The sequence below is a fragment of the Eschrichtius robustus genome, chromosome 6 (assembly GCF_028021215.1).
Source record: "Eschrichtius robustus isolate mEscRob2 chromosome 6, mEscRob2.pri, whole genome shotgun sequence".
NCBI classification, from domain to species: domain Eukaryota; kingdom Metazoa; phylum Chordata; class Mammalia; order Artiodactyla; family Eschrichtiidae; genus Eschrichtius; species Eschrichtius robustus.
In genome coordinates, this window is record NC_090829.1 from 48,952,375 (window position 1) to 48,968,608 (window position 16,234).

A 16,234-nucleotide genomic window follows, 5' to 3' on the forward strand; every position below is an offset into this window, starting at 1 on the left:
TGGAAAGTAGAAGTATATGACAAACACTCATTTGAAATAAATATTATAATCATAACCAATTTTTAAATCATATTTTTATCTCTTATTTGTTAAAAACCTAAATAAGGTTTTAAGTTGTACTGGGAATATATAAAATAAAATAATAATTTTTTTTACTTAAACATTTTCCATAATTGTGACTAATAATCAAGCCCTTAACATGATTTTCAGCCAGAGTTTGAGCTGTTCAAGATAAATTGCAATGTATTATTTTAAACTGCTCTTAAGCTAACATATTTAGTGAAATCCATGCAAACTCATACATCCAAATTACCTTTTCATTTGTCTTCTTCAAGTTACACAGAAGTAAAAAAGAAACAGCAATTTCTTTTGAATTTGAAATGCCTTAACTGTGCATAAGAATGCAAGATACAGAGAGATTTTTAAGATTGCAAAGTCATAACATGCATATAACAAAGGATAAAGATTTTATCCTATGTGGCTTCAGGGCTACCATTTTGTAATAAAGCATTTTCTTAAAAAATACACATATTTTAACCATCTTTAATAAAGATAAAGGATTATTGAACCAAGATTTGGGAGACATGGGAATTTTACTTTTGACCCTACCACTTCTCCATTTAAAATCTTCAATGGCTTACTACTGAACTTAAATTAATTCCAAAATCTTTACTGTGGACCACAGTGTCTTACATGTGCATCCAGAGGTTTCCTTTTGTTCTTGAGTGTGCTATGCCTTTTCTACCTCAATGTCTTAAGACCTCTACCCCAAATTCTCTTTTCCCGTCAGGCTCTCCTCTTCAGCTACTGTCTCTCACATCATCCTGTTTATTTCCTTCACAGCACTCAGAATAATCTGTGATGATTTTTCTTATTGATTTACTCATATACTGTCTACCTCACCCAGCAGAATGAATGGTTCAGGAGGACAAGGACATGCTCCTATTCCCTCGTATGCATCTAGAGTCTACCACTGTGTATCTATTGTGTCATTCAATTTTCCAGCTTCTAGCAGACCAATACCTGAAACTGAATTTCTGATAGCTGCATCCTCTTTCCAACAAACCACAGTTTATAAAGCACCTTCTATATAGATTCTAGACATATGGGGATATCAAGTTATATGAGTCAGGTCCCTGCCTTCAAAGAATTGTATGTAATCTATTCAAATATATAAAATGTGTCCTGTAAATGAGTAATTGCAGATGTTTTGTCTTTTTAATTTCACTGTCCATGTGTTCATTAATAGTTTATATAAATGCAATTTCTTTTTATATGTTTATCTTGTATCCTGCTGACTTGCTGAACTCCCATTTTAGTTCTAGGAGTTTGTAGATTCCTTAGGATTTTCAGACAATCATGTCATATGCAAATAGGAATAGTTTTATTTCTTCCTATCTGATCAATGATCCTTTTATTTCCTCTTCTTGCCTGATTGCACCGGCTAGAATTTTTAGCACTATGTTGCATAGAGCAATGAGAATGAACATTCTTGTGCTGTTCCTAATCCTAGGTGGAAATAATTTGTGGTCTTTTATCATTAAGTATGTTAGTTGTAGGTTTCTTGTATATGCTCTTTATCAAGTTGAGGAAGTTCTCAGTGCTCCCATTTTCTTTTTATCGTGAATATGTTGAATTATGTCAAATGTTTTTTGACATTGATTGATACTATCATGTGAATTTTCTTCTTTGTTCTGTAAATATGAAGAGTACATTGATTGATTTTGAATATTGAACCAGCCTTGCATGCTGCAATAAACCTACTTGGTCATGTTGCATAATTTGTGTATATATTGCTGGATTCTATTTGCTAAAATTTTGTGAAGGATTTTTGCATTTTTATTGATGAGTGATACTGGTCTACAGTATTCTCTTTCTTCTTTTTTTTTCTTTTTTAGGTACTGTCTTTGCTGGGCTTTGGTGTTAGAATAATACAAGCTTCATAAAATAAATAAATTGTAAAGTATTTCCTTTTCTATTTTCTGGAAGAAATTGTAGAATTGATGTTAATTCTTCTTTAAACATTTGGTATAATTATTCAGTGAAACTATCTGGGCCTGGAGATTTCTCTTTGGGGAGTGTTTAAATGATGAATTAATTTTTTCAGAGTTATAGGTCTGTACACATTCTCTATTTCATATGAATGAGTTGTGGCTGTTTGTATTTCTTTTAAGGAATTAGCCCATTTCATCCAAGTTGCCAAATTTGGCAGAGTTGTTTGCAGTAGTGCCTTATTATACTTTTGATGTCATCAGGGTCTATAGTGATGTCCTGTTTCATGCCTGATATTGGTAATTTGTATCTTTTCTTTTATTTTCTTTGTCAGTCGCTATTGCCAGTTTTATTGATCTAAGAACCAGCTCTTAGACATAGAGAATGGACTTGAGAACACAGGGAGTTGGAAGGGTAAACTGGGACGAAGTGAGAGAGTGGCATGGACATATATACACTACCAATGTAAAATAGCTAGCTAGTGGGAAGCAGCCGCATAGCACAGGGAGATCAGCTCAGTGCTTTGTGACCACCTAGAGGCGTGGGATAGGGAGGGTGGGAGGGAGGGAGATGCAAGAGGGAAGAGATATGGGAACATATGTATATGTATAGCTGATTCACTTTGTTATAAAGCAGAAACTGACACACCATTGTAAAGCAATTATACTCCAATAAAGATGTTAAAAAAAAAAAGAACCAGCTCTTTGCTTCAATAATATTATCTATTTTTTCTGTTTTTAATTTTATTGCTTTCTGCTTTCATTTTTACTATTTCTTCACTCTACTTGATTTGGGTTTCTTTTGCTCTTCTTATTTTAAGTTCTTAAGGTGGGAGGTTAGATTATTGATTTGAGACCTTTTCCAATATATTTAGCACTGCAAATCTCTCTCCCTCTCCCTCTCCTTCTCCCTCTCCCTCTCTCTCTCCCTCTCCCTCTCCCTCTCACTCTCACTCTCAGCACTGCATTAACTGTGTCCTCAAATTTTTGATGTTGAATTTTTATTGTTATTCAGCTTGATGATGTTTATTTTCTCTAGAGATTTTCTCTTTGGCTTAGGGATTACATAGAAGATGTGTTCTGTTTAGTGTTCTGTGGGCACTTGACAAGAATGTATGTTCTGCTGTTGTTGAGTAGAGTATTTTATAAGTATCAAATGGATCTTATGGATTGATGGTGGTTTTGAGTTCTATGTTCTGGATGGTTTTCTGTCTAGTTGTTCTATTATTAATGGGTGAAAGAGTGGTGTTGATGTCTACAACCAAAATTGTGAATTTGTCTTATTTCTCCTTCATTTCTATCAGCTTTTGCTTTGCATATTTTGCAGTTCTTTTGTTTTGGTGCATATACATTTCGGATTGTTATATCTTCTTGGTGCATTGACCCTTTTATTATTATATAATGTCTCTTTCTGTCTCTGGTAATTTTCTTTGCACTGAGATCTACTTTACCCGATATTAATATAACCATTCCTGCTTTCTTTTGATTAATGTTTGCACAATATGTATTTTTTCCATCTTTTTACTTTTGACCTGCCTATATCATTATATTAGGAGTGAGTTTCATGTAGACAGTATATAGTTGAGTCATGTTTTCTAAGTCACTCTTCAAATATGGGCCTTTTAATTGGCATAGTAAGCCATTTACATGGATGTTATTGATATGTCACAGCTTGTCTGCCATTTCTTTTTTCTGCTTATTGTTTCTGTTTTTTTAATTTTTCTGTATCTTTTTCTTATCTTCCTATGCATTACTATAACATTTTTTAGAATTCCATTTCATTTTATTCATAACAGTTTTGAGTGTATCTCTTTACCTAGCTTTTTAATGGTTGTTTCAGGTATTATATTGTGTATAACTGACTTATCTACTGGTAGAATCATTTTACCAATTCAAGTGAAGTGTAGAAGCTTTAACTACTTTCTCTTTACTCTTCTCCATTCATATATAATTATTTAATTATTTCCTCTATGTACATTTATAACCACATCAGACAATGTTATAGGTTTTGCTCAGTTATTATAAATATTAATAAGAATAATAAAATTAAGAAAAGGAATTATAAATGAGAATATTTCTTATTCTTGCTCTTTCTTTCTTTCTGATGCTCTTGTTCTTTCTTTCTTCCTGATGTTCCACTATTCCTTTTTTTTTAAAATAATTTCCCTTCTATTTAGAAAAATGACATTATTTCAGAGTAGTCTGCTGGAGATAAATTCTCTTAGCTTTCCATCATGTGGGAAGGTCTTGGTTTCTCCTTCATTCCTGCAGGGTAATTTTGCTGGATATAGGACCCTGGGTTGTGTTTTCTTTCATCAGTTGAAAAATGTTGTCACTTCCTTCTGGTTTCCATGATTCCTGATGAGAAATCTTTTGTTATTTCACATTTTTCTCTGATAGATAAGGTATCGTTTCTTTCTTGTTGCTTTAAGGATTTTTCCTTTGACTTTAATTGTCAGAAGTTTGACTATGGTGTACCTTAGGGTCGGTTTTGGGAGGGTTAATTTGCTTGGGCTTCACTCAACTTTTTGGATCTTTAGATTTATGTCCTTTGTCAAATTTGATACATTTTTTGCCTCATTTCTTTGAACATATTTTCAGCCCCACTTTCTCTCTTCTATCCCCTAAGACTTAATTGACACAATGCTATAGCTTTGTCATAGTTCCATAGGTCTCTGAGGCTCCATTTTTTTTCTTTTCTTTTTCAGTCTGTTTTCTCTCTGTTGTTCAGTTGGGTAATTTCTATCATTCTATCTTCCATCTGCTGATTCTTCCCTCTGTCCCCTCCATTCTGCTATTTAGCACATCCATTGATATTTTATTTCAGTTATTGTGTTCTTCAGTTCTGAAATTTCCATTTGGTCCTTCATATCTTCTATTTCTTTGCTGAGACTCTATTTCATTTGTTTTAAACATGTTTGTCATTGCTCATTGAAGCATTTTTATAATAGTGGCTTTAAAATCTTTGTCAGGTAATTCTAACATTTCTAACATTTTGATATTGGCATTTCTTGGTTGACTTTTTAAATCATTTTGAGATTTTCCTGATTCTTGATGTTATTAGTGATTTTCTATTGAAACCTGGACATTTTGTGTATTATGTTATGAGACTTTATATCTCATTTAAATCTTCTATCTTAGTTGGTTTTCTTTGACACAACTCTAGGAAAGATAAGGGGAGAATGCCACCTGTTATTGCCTGATTGAGGTAGAAGTCCAAGTTTCCTATCTGGCTTCTGTGAACTCCTGAGGAGAGTATGACTCATTACTTCTGTGCAGAGATTGGAATTCTAGCTCTGCCCTGGGCCGCCACTGATGCCACTTGGCTAGGAAGTGTAGATGTGCCTATTTACTGTTCCCATATGGCTTTCATGGATACCATGGTGGAGTGGGCTCATTATCAGAGTGGTGGTGAAAGTTTTGACTCTCCAAAAGCTTCCTCTGATACCACCCCAAAGGAGGGGGAGAAACACCTCATTACAGCCTGCTGAAGGGGATAGTCTAGCCTTGCCACTCAACCTCTGGTGTCATGGTTGGGGCCACATTATTTTTATGGTGTTTGGCTACAGCAGGGCGGTTATTTTGTAGAAGTTTGCTGTCTTGCTAGGCTGCCTCTTTCCTGGTACTTTGACTAGAGAATCTCCTTCTAAAATTCAAATTACTTGATATTGTCTGCTTAATATTGCCCTACTGGTCACCCATACTTGCTTATTTAAATTGTATAGGCCTTTTTTTTTTTTTCTTTCCTTGCTTCATTTTGGATAATTTATATGTCTAAGTTTTTTCAAGTTCCATAATTTTCTAATTATCTAATCTGCTGTTAGTCCCATTTAGTGAAATTTTTATTTCAGTTCTGGTATTCTTCTTCTCCAAAAGTTCCCTTTTGTAGTTTTTTAATATCTTCTATTTTCCTCCTTATGAAATGCAATTTTTCTCTTTAGGCATATTTGGTTTATTTATAGTGCTACTTTAATATCCTTATCTGCTGATTTAATCATCACTAATATTTCTAAGTCTGTTTTTACTGAATGAGTATTTTCTGGATTATGGGTCACATTTTCTTACTCTTTACAGATGTTTATTAATTTTTCATGTGGTATGGGACATTATGAATTTTACATGGTTGAGTGCTAGCTTTTGTTGTACTCCTTTAAAAAGTATCATACATTTTTTTCTGGATGCCAAGTTAACTCATGTGCAGATTAGTTTAATCCTGTCAAGCACTGTTTTTAAGAGTTGTTAGGGCGAACCCTGAGTAAACTTTACTCTGGGGTTCAATTAGCCATACTACTTAGCCATGGCCCTTCTGGAATCTCTACTGAATGCCCCGTGTAGTCAACAACATTTCTCCACTTTGGCTGCTGAAAACTGATTCCTGGCTCTGTGTGTGCTCTGGGAATTGTTTGGCTAACAGTTACCCTCATTCTTCTTTCCAGTGTGTTGTTCTTTGTCTGATTCATGGAGATTTACCCTATGTATATATTGAATTATATTTAGTCAAAGGTTCAAGAGGATCATTATATAGATTTTGGAGGTTTTTTTTTCTCCACATAACACTCTCCCGCCCCCTTTCCAGCACTCCACAAATTCAACTTGCCTTAACAATCATGATGTGGGATCTGTCTCTCCAGTTTAGGAAGATCATTGGGCTCTCCTTTGGTTTCTCTTTCATGTGCTGTAATCCAGAAGTTGCCTCCAGCAGAACTCAGCAATAATTGAGCTTTTTGTTTCTCTTCGCTCAGTGTTCTACCTCCTGTGCTGTCTGTTGACCAATATCCGTTGTTTATTGTAGAAGGTAAACCCAGTTACGGTTACTCTTGGAGGATCACAAGCCCCATTTAAGTGCTGCTATGTAAAGGTCACTGTTCTTTATCTCTAAACACAAGATAAACATTCTAATGTCTTTTCAGTCTTTCTTGACTGAAAATAATACTTGTGGCCCACATTCTACTTTCAAATGCCCTCCTATGTTCTGCAGCTGAGAATAAAAGCTGCAAATTTACAATCAAATGCTTCATTGTAGGAGATTTATTTTATGGTTTTTCTAGAGTCCAATCCATATGTTTTATTCTAGAGCCCAATCCTTAAGTTCACAGTTAAATCAGTCTCAAAAACAGCAGGGAGTTTTGACAGTACAATGGCTTGCTGTAGGGAGGTTATATGCAGCCATTTTCTGGACCGGTAACCCTCATAGTTGGAGACCTTGGGCATCAAGAAGGCATTAAGGGCAATAAGAGATTTAAGTAAATTTAGAGAAGTTCCCAGAGGTAGTCGTCAATGAGAAGAATATATCAAAGATAATTGCAATCTGCTTATAATCTTGCATCTGGTGGAATTGACTTTCACTTTTCAGAGTTAAGAAAAGTTACCTCTCCCGTTGTCTTAAGCAGGGGTCCCCAACCCCCAGGCTGCAGACCGGTACTGGTCCGCAGCCCATTAGGAACCAGGCTGCACAGCAGGAGGTGAGTGGCAGGCGAGCGAGTGAAGCTTCATCTGCTGCCCCCCATCGCTCCCCATCACTCGCCTTACCGCCTGAACCATCTCCCCCCAACTTCCGTGGAAAAATTGTCTTCCACGGTACCAGTCCCTGGTGCCAAAAAGGTTGGGGACCACTGGTCTTAAAAGCTGGTGGTAGAGGTTATGGAGTAAAGAAAGTAAGTTTCTGGTATAAACATGGCTGTGTAGGTCAACATCTTTTTCTTAACCTGTGACAAGGCATACAGAAAAAAATGAAGAAAACAAGCAAAACCAAAAAGGTCCAGCAAATTTTACTTTTGTGAAATTGTGGGGCAGATTGAATCTGAAGACTCGAATGTAAGAGTTTCTTAGAGAGTTGATACTGGGCAGAAGCAACACAAGGAGAAAAAGGATGAGAAAAGGTAAGAAAAGAAGGAAGGCAATAATAAAGATTTGTATAGAAATTGATGAAATAGAGAATAGAAAAACAGGAGAGAAAATTAATTAAAGCCAAAAGTTGGTTCTTTGAAAATGTCAATAAAATCGACAAACATTTAGCTAGACTGACAAAGGAAAAAAGAAAGATGACTCAAATAACTAAAATCATTAATGAAAGAGGGGCATCACTACTGACCGTAAGGAAATTTAAAAAGAAAATAGGATATACTATGAACAACTGTGTCACAATAGATCAGATAACTTAGATGAAATGAACACATTCCTAGAATGACAACAACTACTGAAACTGACTTCTAAAGAAACAGAAGATCTGGTTAGACATTTAATAAGTAAAGCTAGACTTATCATGGTGATCATTTCATAATGTATTTAAATGTCGAATCACTATGGTATACACCTGAAACTGACATAATACTGTTCCTTAACTATATTTAAATTGTAAAAAAAGGTAAAAAAAAAAAGTAAATAAAATAGTGTAGTATTTGTGTGTGACCTACACACATCCTCCTGGGGGGGGGAAAAAAAAAGAGAGACAGAGAGGGATAGAATTAGTAATTTTAAAACTTCCCAAAAGAAAAGTTTAAACTGAGATGGTTTCAGTGGTAAATCATACCAAACATTTAAAGAAAAATTAATACAGATTCTTCACAAATTATCCCAAAGTATAGAAGAGGAGAGAACAATTCCCAGATCATTCCATGGGGCCAGTATTACCCTGATACCAAAATCAGACAAGGATTTCACAAAAAAGAAAACTACAGACCAATATCTCTTATGCATGTAGATGTAAAAATCCTCAGCAAAATATTAGTAAACCAAATCCAACAATTTATAAAAGTGATTATACACTATGATCAAGTAGGATTTAGCTCAGGAAATCAAGATGGGTTCAACATCTGAAAATCAATTCATGTAATATACCATATCAAAACCCACCTGATCATCTCAATAGATGCAAGAAAAAAACTTGACAAAATCCAACTCCCTTCCGTGATAAAAGAACTCAACAAACTAGAAATAGAAGAGAACTTCCTCAACCTAATAAATGGAACCTATGAGAAACACACAGTAACTTTACACTAAGTAGTGAAGTGCTAAAAGCTTTCCCTCTATAATCAGGAATGAGGCAAGGATATCTATTCATGCCACTTCCATTCAACATTGTACTGCAAGTTCTAGCCAGAGCAAAAAGGCAAGAAAATAGAAGACATCCAGACTAGAAAGGAAGAAGTAAGATATCTCTGTTCACAGATGACAGAATCTTGTAACAGAAAATTTTAAGGAATCCACCTAAAAAAACTATTAGAATTAATAAGGAAATCCAACTAAGTTGTAGGATTAAAGATCAAACTATAAAAATCAATTGGATTTCTATACACTAGCAATGAAAAATCTGGAAGTAAAGTTAAGAAACGATTTTAGTTATTATAACATCAAATAAAATACATAGGAACAAATTTAACGAAAGAAGTGCCAAAATTAGATAATGAAAACTGTAAAACATTGTTGAAGTAAGTTAGATACTAAAATAAATGGAAAGACATCTCGCGTTCATGGATCAGAAAACTTAATATTGTTCAAATGGCAATACTGCCCCAAATTGATCTACAAATTCAATTCACTCTCTCCCTACACAAAAGCAAGAAGGAGAACAATGTATATTGTATCTGTGATAGATAGATAGATAGAGAGATAGATATTTGTATCACTTATATTTTCATAAAGTCTGGAAGGATTTACAAGAAATTAATAAAAGCATGTAAGCATTAATGTACCAGCAGCTTACATTTTGTGGTAGTGGTTACATTGAAACTGGGTGAATGTGGGAGCAAGGTAGCTTTATTCATTGTTCTGCTTTTTCTATTCTGTGCATTATTTTAAAAAAGGAAATGGGGAGCATACAGGAGTAGGAATTCCCACCCTAGCGGCTTGTAATGTAGCCAAGGCTGATTTACAGAGTCAGACCAGGATCACTTAGCTCATCAATTCAACAAATAAGCTCTGTGTGGAGGTACTCCTTATAGGACATGTGGCTTCACATTACTTTGGACTTCCAGAGAATATGACTAAGACTAAGACAAGAGCAAGTGAGGGGAAAAGGAGGTCAGAAGGAGGTCACTCACTAATTCCAGTGGGATCTGAACTTCTTTATTTCATCTCCATGGCAGCTGTAGCTAAGACTCTCCCATGTTGCTCCAGTTGGCCTTTTCTTGGCACTGCGGTTGCTTATCCAAAGGCAGAGGAGATCTAGAGGAGTTGAAAGGTTTATCTGAGGATAATTGCTGCTCAAAGGAGTAGAAAAGGTGGGGAGAGAAGGAGAAAAACTGCAAAGGTGTGTGGAGGAGTTCCTGCTGACTCTATTTAACTTTGGGTACAAGAGCACAGCAGATGGACTTTTGAGAAGAGTAAAATTAGCCAGTTCTTTGACCTTGATCCATGTTTGGATTTGTTCAGATTTTGGAGTTCAGATCACAAAATGGGAAACATTTTGTTGGATTAGCGTCATCTGAAAGTGGGAAAGCCTTTCCAGAGGCCTTACCATCTTTATGTAAGAAATCCTCCTGTCCCAGTTCTCTTTTACCTTCCTCCACACTTCTGCTCTGTACATCTTTCTAAAGTTAATGAATTGAAAACTATCACTGCTTAATTGCTTTTAGCGATGGACCCCTGCATGGGTGGAAATGGATGTGCTCACATCTGTCAGAGTGAGCATGGCGTGGCCAGGAGTGCCTGTCACCCAGGGTACCAGCTGTCTGCATACAAAAAGGCCTGTGCAGGTTGGAAGTTGAAGCTGATAGATTAATTGGGTAATTGTTTGAAATTCTGTGGTAATTCAGTTTTGAATAGTCAGAACAGCTAGGAGAAAGGTGTTTTCATTTATGCTTAAAAAAGAACATTTATATTCTTATTTGATCACTCTGAAAGGTATTTTTATGAAACTGTAAAAACTCAGTGAAATTTTTAGTTACAAAAAATGATCTGGTGTAGTTTCAGAATTAATTCTTTTTGTTTTCTGTTTTTCATTCTGAAGTGAATTCCAGAATTAATATTTCAAAACCTTCCATAACCTCACAGGGAGTTTTTGATTATAGGCTACAGAAGGTGGGGATAACCTTTGAAAAGCAAGTATGTGCAAATGAGTGCTCTCAGAAGTTAGGAATAATTAAAACCAAAAAGATAGAAACTCTATAACTACAAGGTTACATATTTCTGTTTCCTAGAAATAGCAAAACAGACATACTTCAATTCAAAGATGAAAGTGATAAATTACTTCGTGACCAGAACTGATAAATGAAGTCATTCCTGTGGGACTGTCTTTGTTTTAATAACTTCGGAGAAATCACAGAATCCTTCATTTTTATCACAGCATTTCCATGAAATGAGAAACAGTTTATTTGCATTAATTAAGAAAATACAAAATGTTTCCTGACTTATGGGACTGATAAACACTTTAAGAAATTGAGAAAGAATTAGACATAAAAATTAGTGTGAAGTTAGTTTTTTTTTTCTTTAAGCCAAAACCAAGATAAAATTTTCTGTGGATTATGTTAATGTACTTTTCTGACAGAGAACATTTCTGCTTTGGTCCTCTGTGTGCATAGCACCTACCTTGCTGAGTTTCTGGCACAGAATAGGATCTTATTAAAATTTGTGGAAAATTGACAGATGTATACATATATAGATATATACATATATCCATACTTATCTATACAATATCTTTTTCAAATTTTTATTTTAATAATATCTGGTACATTATTCCTAAAAAGTCTGTCCCCAAAGTTACTGCCTATGTAGGGTTTTATAAATACCTTAGAAAAATGAGTATTTCTCTTAAGAGTCCTGGTGGGGGGTGACATGCAGGACTGTACAAGGAGGAGCTGCTATTTGGGAAAATAATGGTGAGACCTATCCGTTTAAAGGGTGGGGGGAGCTGCAGAAACTACATGGGCCACAAAATGATGTTATACTGAATAGACTTGGCCGTCAGTGTCAGGAGAGAGAGAGGGCACCAGTGTTTAAATGGCATTGCCCTGTGACAATCATATGTACAATACACACCATGGATTGCTACATATGAAGACTCCAAATCTGCCTTGTGTATGGCCACTGGTACTGTCTTAAATCAGAGAGATACCATTTTTGGTTAAGAATTTGATATATATTCATGAAGACAAATTACAATGACTTCTGCTTGTATTATTAGAGGATAGAAAAGGTCTATTTTTTGTTTGTTTTCTCTTTCTTCAAATTAATAGATACTAGTAGGTTCTAATAGGTAGAAAGAAGTGTTTGAGAACATAAGACCTACAGTAGAGTTCATGTCATTCGCAGTTGGTTTATTTGCAAATATGGAGCCTATGTAGTATTTTACTGTTATGTTTGATGTTGGGGGTTGAGAGGCAGGGGATGCTTTAGTTCATTTCTATAGTTTACAAATAAACCTTAATTCCAGCTCTGAAGACACAGCTCCTGTGTATCTCTTTCTGCAGATGTAAACGAGTGTGCTGAAGCGCTTGCTCCCTGCAGCCATCGCTGTGTGAACACAGTGGAATCTTTCACTTGTGCCTGCCACCCTGGTTTTGAGCTGGGAGCTGATGGAAAACAGTGTTACAGTAAGTGGCAATAATCGCAGCCCAGGAAATGTGTAGCATTTTACAAGTATTAAGCAAGAGTAATAAACAAAAGAACTACACTGAATGTCTTGCCAAAGTGGAAGCTCCTGAGAATGTTTTCCACTGGGGTAGGATGGGAGTGAGAGCTTCGAAGGCCAACCCCCTCATTTTAATTTGACAAAACAGGGGCCCAGAGTCAACAGACAATGGTCGGCATCATGATCCACAGTGTAGACCACAAGGACTAAGTCTCAGGTCTTCTGACTCGGGCTCTCTTGGACCCATGGCTCTCCTTTGTGAAGAGTCTGTCTTCCTTCACCACCTCTGCTGTGCAATATTTATTGAACACTAATAATTCCAGTGTAAAACTCAGGGAAAAGGAACTAGCAGGGGTGAAGGAACCAGCAACACAAGGAGCGGCTCTAGATTGTAAGACCATGTCTGATTTCCGATCTCAGTTCCAAAGATGCCCTTCCCAGCTCTCCACATCTTAGTAAACCATCCTTTCCGGGCGGAAGTCAAAAATGCAATTATGCAAATGAGTAAGTGACAGAACTGGGACTTGAACTAGGGTCTTTAGGCTCCAAATATACTATCCTTTTAACTTTGTTATGTGTTTGTATACATCATATGTCTCTTGATCAGTTTTAATTAAGGAAGAAGAAGAAGGATAATGATAAACAGAATAAATTATGTAGTGTTTTTACCTAAGCTCTCTCATGAAGGGACATTCTTTTTTTTTTTTTTTTTTAATTATTTATTTATTTATTTATTTATTTATGGCTGTGTTGGGTCTTCGTTTCTGTGCGAGGGCTTTCTCCAGTTGCGGCAAGCGGGGGCCACTCTTCATCGCGGTGCGCGGGCCTCTCACTATCGCGGCCTCTCTTGTTGCGGAGCACAGGGTCCAGACGCACAGGCTCAGTAGCTGTGGCTCACGGGCCCAGTTGCTCCGCGGCATGTGGGATCCTCCCAGACCAGGGCTCGAACCGGTGTCCCCTGCATTGGCAGGCAGATTCTCAACCACTGCGCTACCAGGGAAGCCCCGAAGAGACATACTTAAGGTCACTAAATTTTTCCTTCTCCTCCCCTGCATAAAACTCTAATTCTTTAGTGCCTGGGTTGCCAGTGTAGCCTTAAGGTCTGTTGATATATTTCTACTGCTTAAAGACAGGGCAGTTTTGCTGCAGTGATATTTGTCTTTTAAAGAGCAAACTAAATAACATGGGAGAGAAGAATTAACTACTAATTAGGTTATAACTTCTTTTGAAGTGAGTCTTTCTCTCAGTGCCCTGAGGAGTCCTTTCAGGCAGAGAGAAATGTGGATGGGTTTTTCTTTCTTATTAATATTTTGGCTTTTTAATGTGGCCAGAGGTTTAGGAGATGAGTACATTTTACAGATGCCTGAAATAAAATCCCTTGCAATCTGACTGGTGAGTTCTCAGTTATCATGAAAGAGGGGGCCTTTATTGCTAATGAGTCATGAGGTATAGGCTTTCTGTGAAAGTTACTTGGGAAAGCAATTTGCCCTAGAGTTGAATACATTTGGTAGAAGTGTATTTTTACATTTATTTCCCTCATGTGAATATTTGGCTGAGTTCTTTGTGTAGCTCTCACCAGACCTCAATATTTGCTGACATACAAAACTTTCTTGGTGGAAACTGGTATTTTGAGTGTTTTAAAACTTGTAGGTGGGGTAAATGTTTTCAGAACATGGTAATGTTTAAGAATGAGGGACTTCCCTGGTTGCTCAGTGGTTAGGAATCTGCCTGCCAATGCAGGGGACATGGGTTCGAGACCTGGTCCGGGAAGATCCCACATGCCGCAGAGCAACTGAGCCAGTGTGCCACAACTGCTGAGCCTGCGCTCTAGAGCCCGCAAGCCACAAACAGTGAGCCTGCGTGCCACAACTAGTGAGCCCACGTGCCACAACTAGTGAGCCTGCGTGCCACAACTAGTGAGCCCGCGTGCCACAACTACTGAAGCCCATGTGCCTGGAGCCCATGCTCCACAACAAGAGAAGTCACCGCGTTGAAAAGGCCCGTGCACTGCAGCAAAGAGCAGTCCCGGCTCGCTGCAACTAGAGAAAGCCCGCGCGCAGCAACAGAGACCCAACACAGCCAAAAATAAATAAATAAATAAATTTAAAAAAAGAAAAAAACAATGAATTACGTGTTCTTCATGTAACAGTATATTTTAGGCAAATATTGTTTTAACTTTTTCCTAGGACAACAATATTTTGTATTTATATCATTTCTTCTCAGAGGCTCTCAAAATACTGTATAGCATAAACATCGAATCCTCAAAGTGTGCTATGAATGAACTATCACTATCTTGTGATTAGAAATTAGAAAATTCCAGATCTAGCATGGTTAAATAAAACTGTTCCCAAACTACCAAGCAGTATATAGTGAACCTAAGTTCCATATGTATTTAATGCATATTTAATATACTGAGTAAATAATGATTTTTTGCTATCTATGAGAAACCACAGGGATCAGGTTTTAAAGTTTTTTTAAAGCATATTTTTAGGTATGATAGTTAAACAGTTTCATCTGTATCAAGAACGCAGACTCTCAGCTTACTTCTAGTGGCCAGTTCTAGATGCGTATGCGCATGTCTGAGTCCCGTATAGTTTAGCTCTTTATGAGGTTACAGTAATGTCATTTATATGTAAAGTACCTCCGGCAGTCTTACAGCTGCATTGATCACAGGGAAACAAGAATAGGAGCCAAAATTTGAAATACGTCTCCCTACAGAGTATATGCTAACATATTGTGAAAAATCTCAGTTCCCTTAATTATTTCAGCCTTTCCTTTAGCTCTCTTATTTTGCTCATTCCTAAACTAGCTGTTTCTAAACCCAAAGGCATTCTTATTTTCAACAATAAATTGATTAGCATAATCTTTTTTCTGTTTATTCAATCATTCAAAACCTATTTTTTTTAATTAACATCTTTATTGAAGTATAATTGCTTTACAATGGTGTGTTAGTTTCTGCTGTATAACAAAGTGAATCGGCTATACATATACATATATCCCCATATCCCCTCCTTCTCACGTCTCCCTCCCACCCTCCCTATCCCACCCCTCTAGGTGGTCACAAAGCACCGAGCTGATCTCCCTGTGCTATGCGGCTGCTTCCCACTAGCTAGCTATTTTACATTTGGTAGTGTGTATATATCCATGCCACTCTCTCACTTCGTCCCAGTTTACCCTTCCCCCTCCCCGTGTCCTCAAGTCCATTCTCTACTCTCAAAACCAATTTTTGAACATCTGTTAGGAGCTGGGTAATACAAGATGATGAAGGCACAGAGGAATGAGCACAAGGACAGGGACGTGCCCTGGGTGCCCTGGGACACATGGCTGCTGCCTAGCGTAGACTGGAAGCTGGGACCAGGGAGCATGATTTCTGTACATGTAACCATACAGGAACATAGCCGATACCTTGGCAGTTTGAATGGTGATACAGGCTCTCAAGGAATACCACAATCCTAAGTGTCCTTGTCCTGTTCTTTCCCATCTTTCTTCTTTCAAAGGATTCAGGAGTTAAGGATGGAAGGAAATGAACCAATGTAGTCGCTCTCATTTAGAGGTGTGTCCAAGCAACACAAATGAAGAACAGTAGAGGCCAATGGTGAAAATAGCAGAGTATCTAATTCCATATTTTTAACAATGATGCAAAACATTCTTTTATTTTTCATTTTCTCACTTAGAA

The 16,234-nt window shown here is 36.8% G+C and overlaps 1 protein-coding gene across 1 annotated transcript in view; it reads left to right on the forward strand.

Moving 5' to 3' along the window:
- LOC137765868 (EGF-like and EMI domain-containing protein 1) overlaps positions 1–16,234 on the forward strand; it is a 503,956-nt gene that overhangs the window by 470,725 nt on the left and 16,997 nt on the right. Inside the window, 2 exon segments of the mRNA XM_068545640.1 lie at positions 10,565–10,684; positions 12,398–12,520. Coding sequence (XP_068401741.1) covers positions 10,565–10,684; positions 12,398–12,520 — 243 coding nt within the window.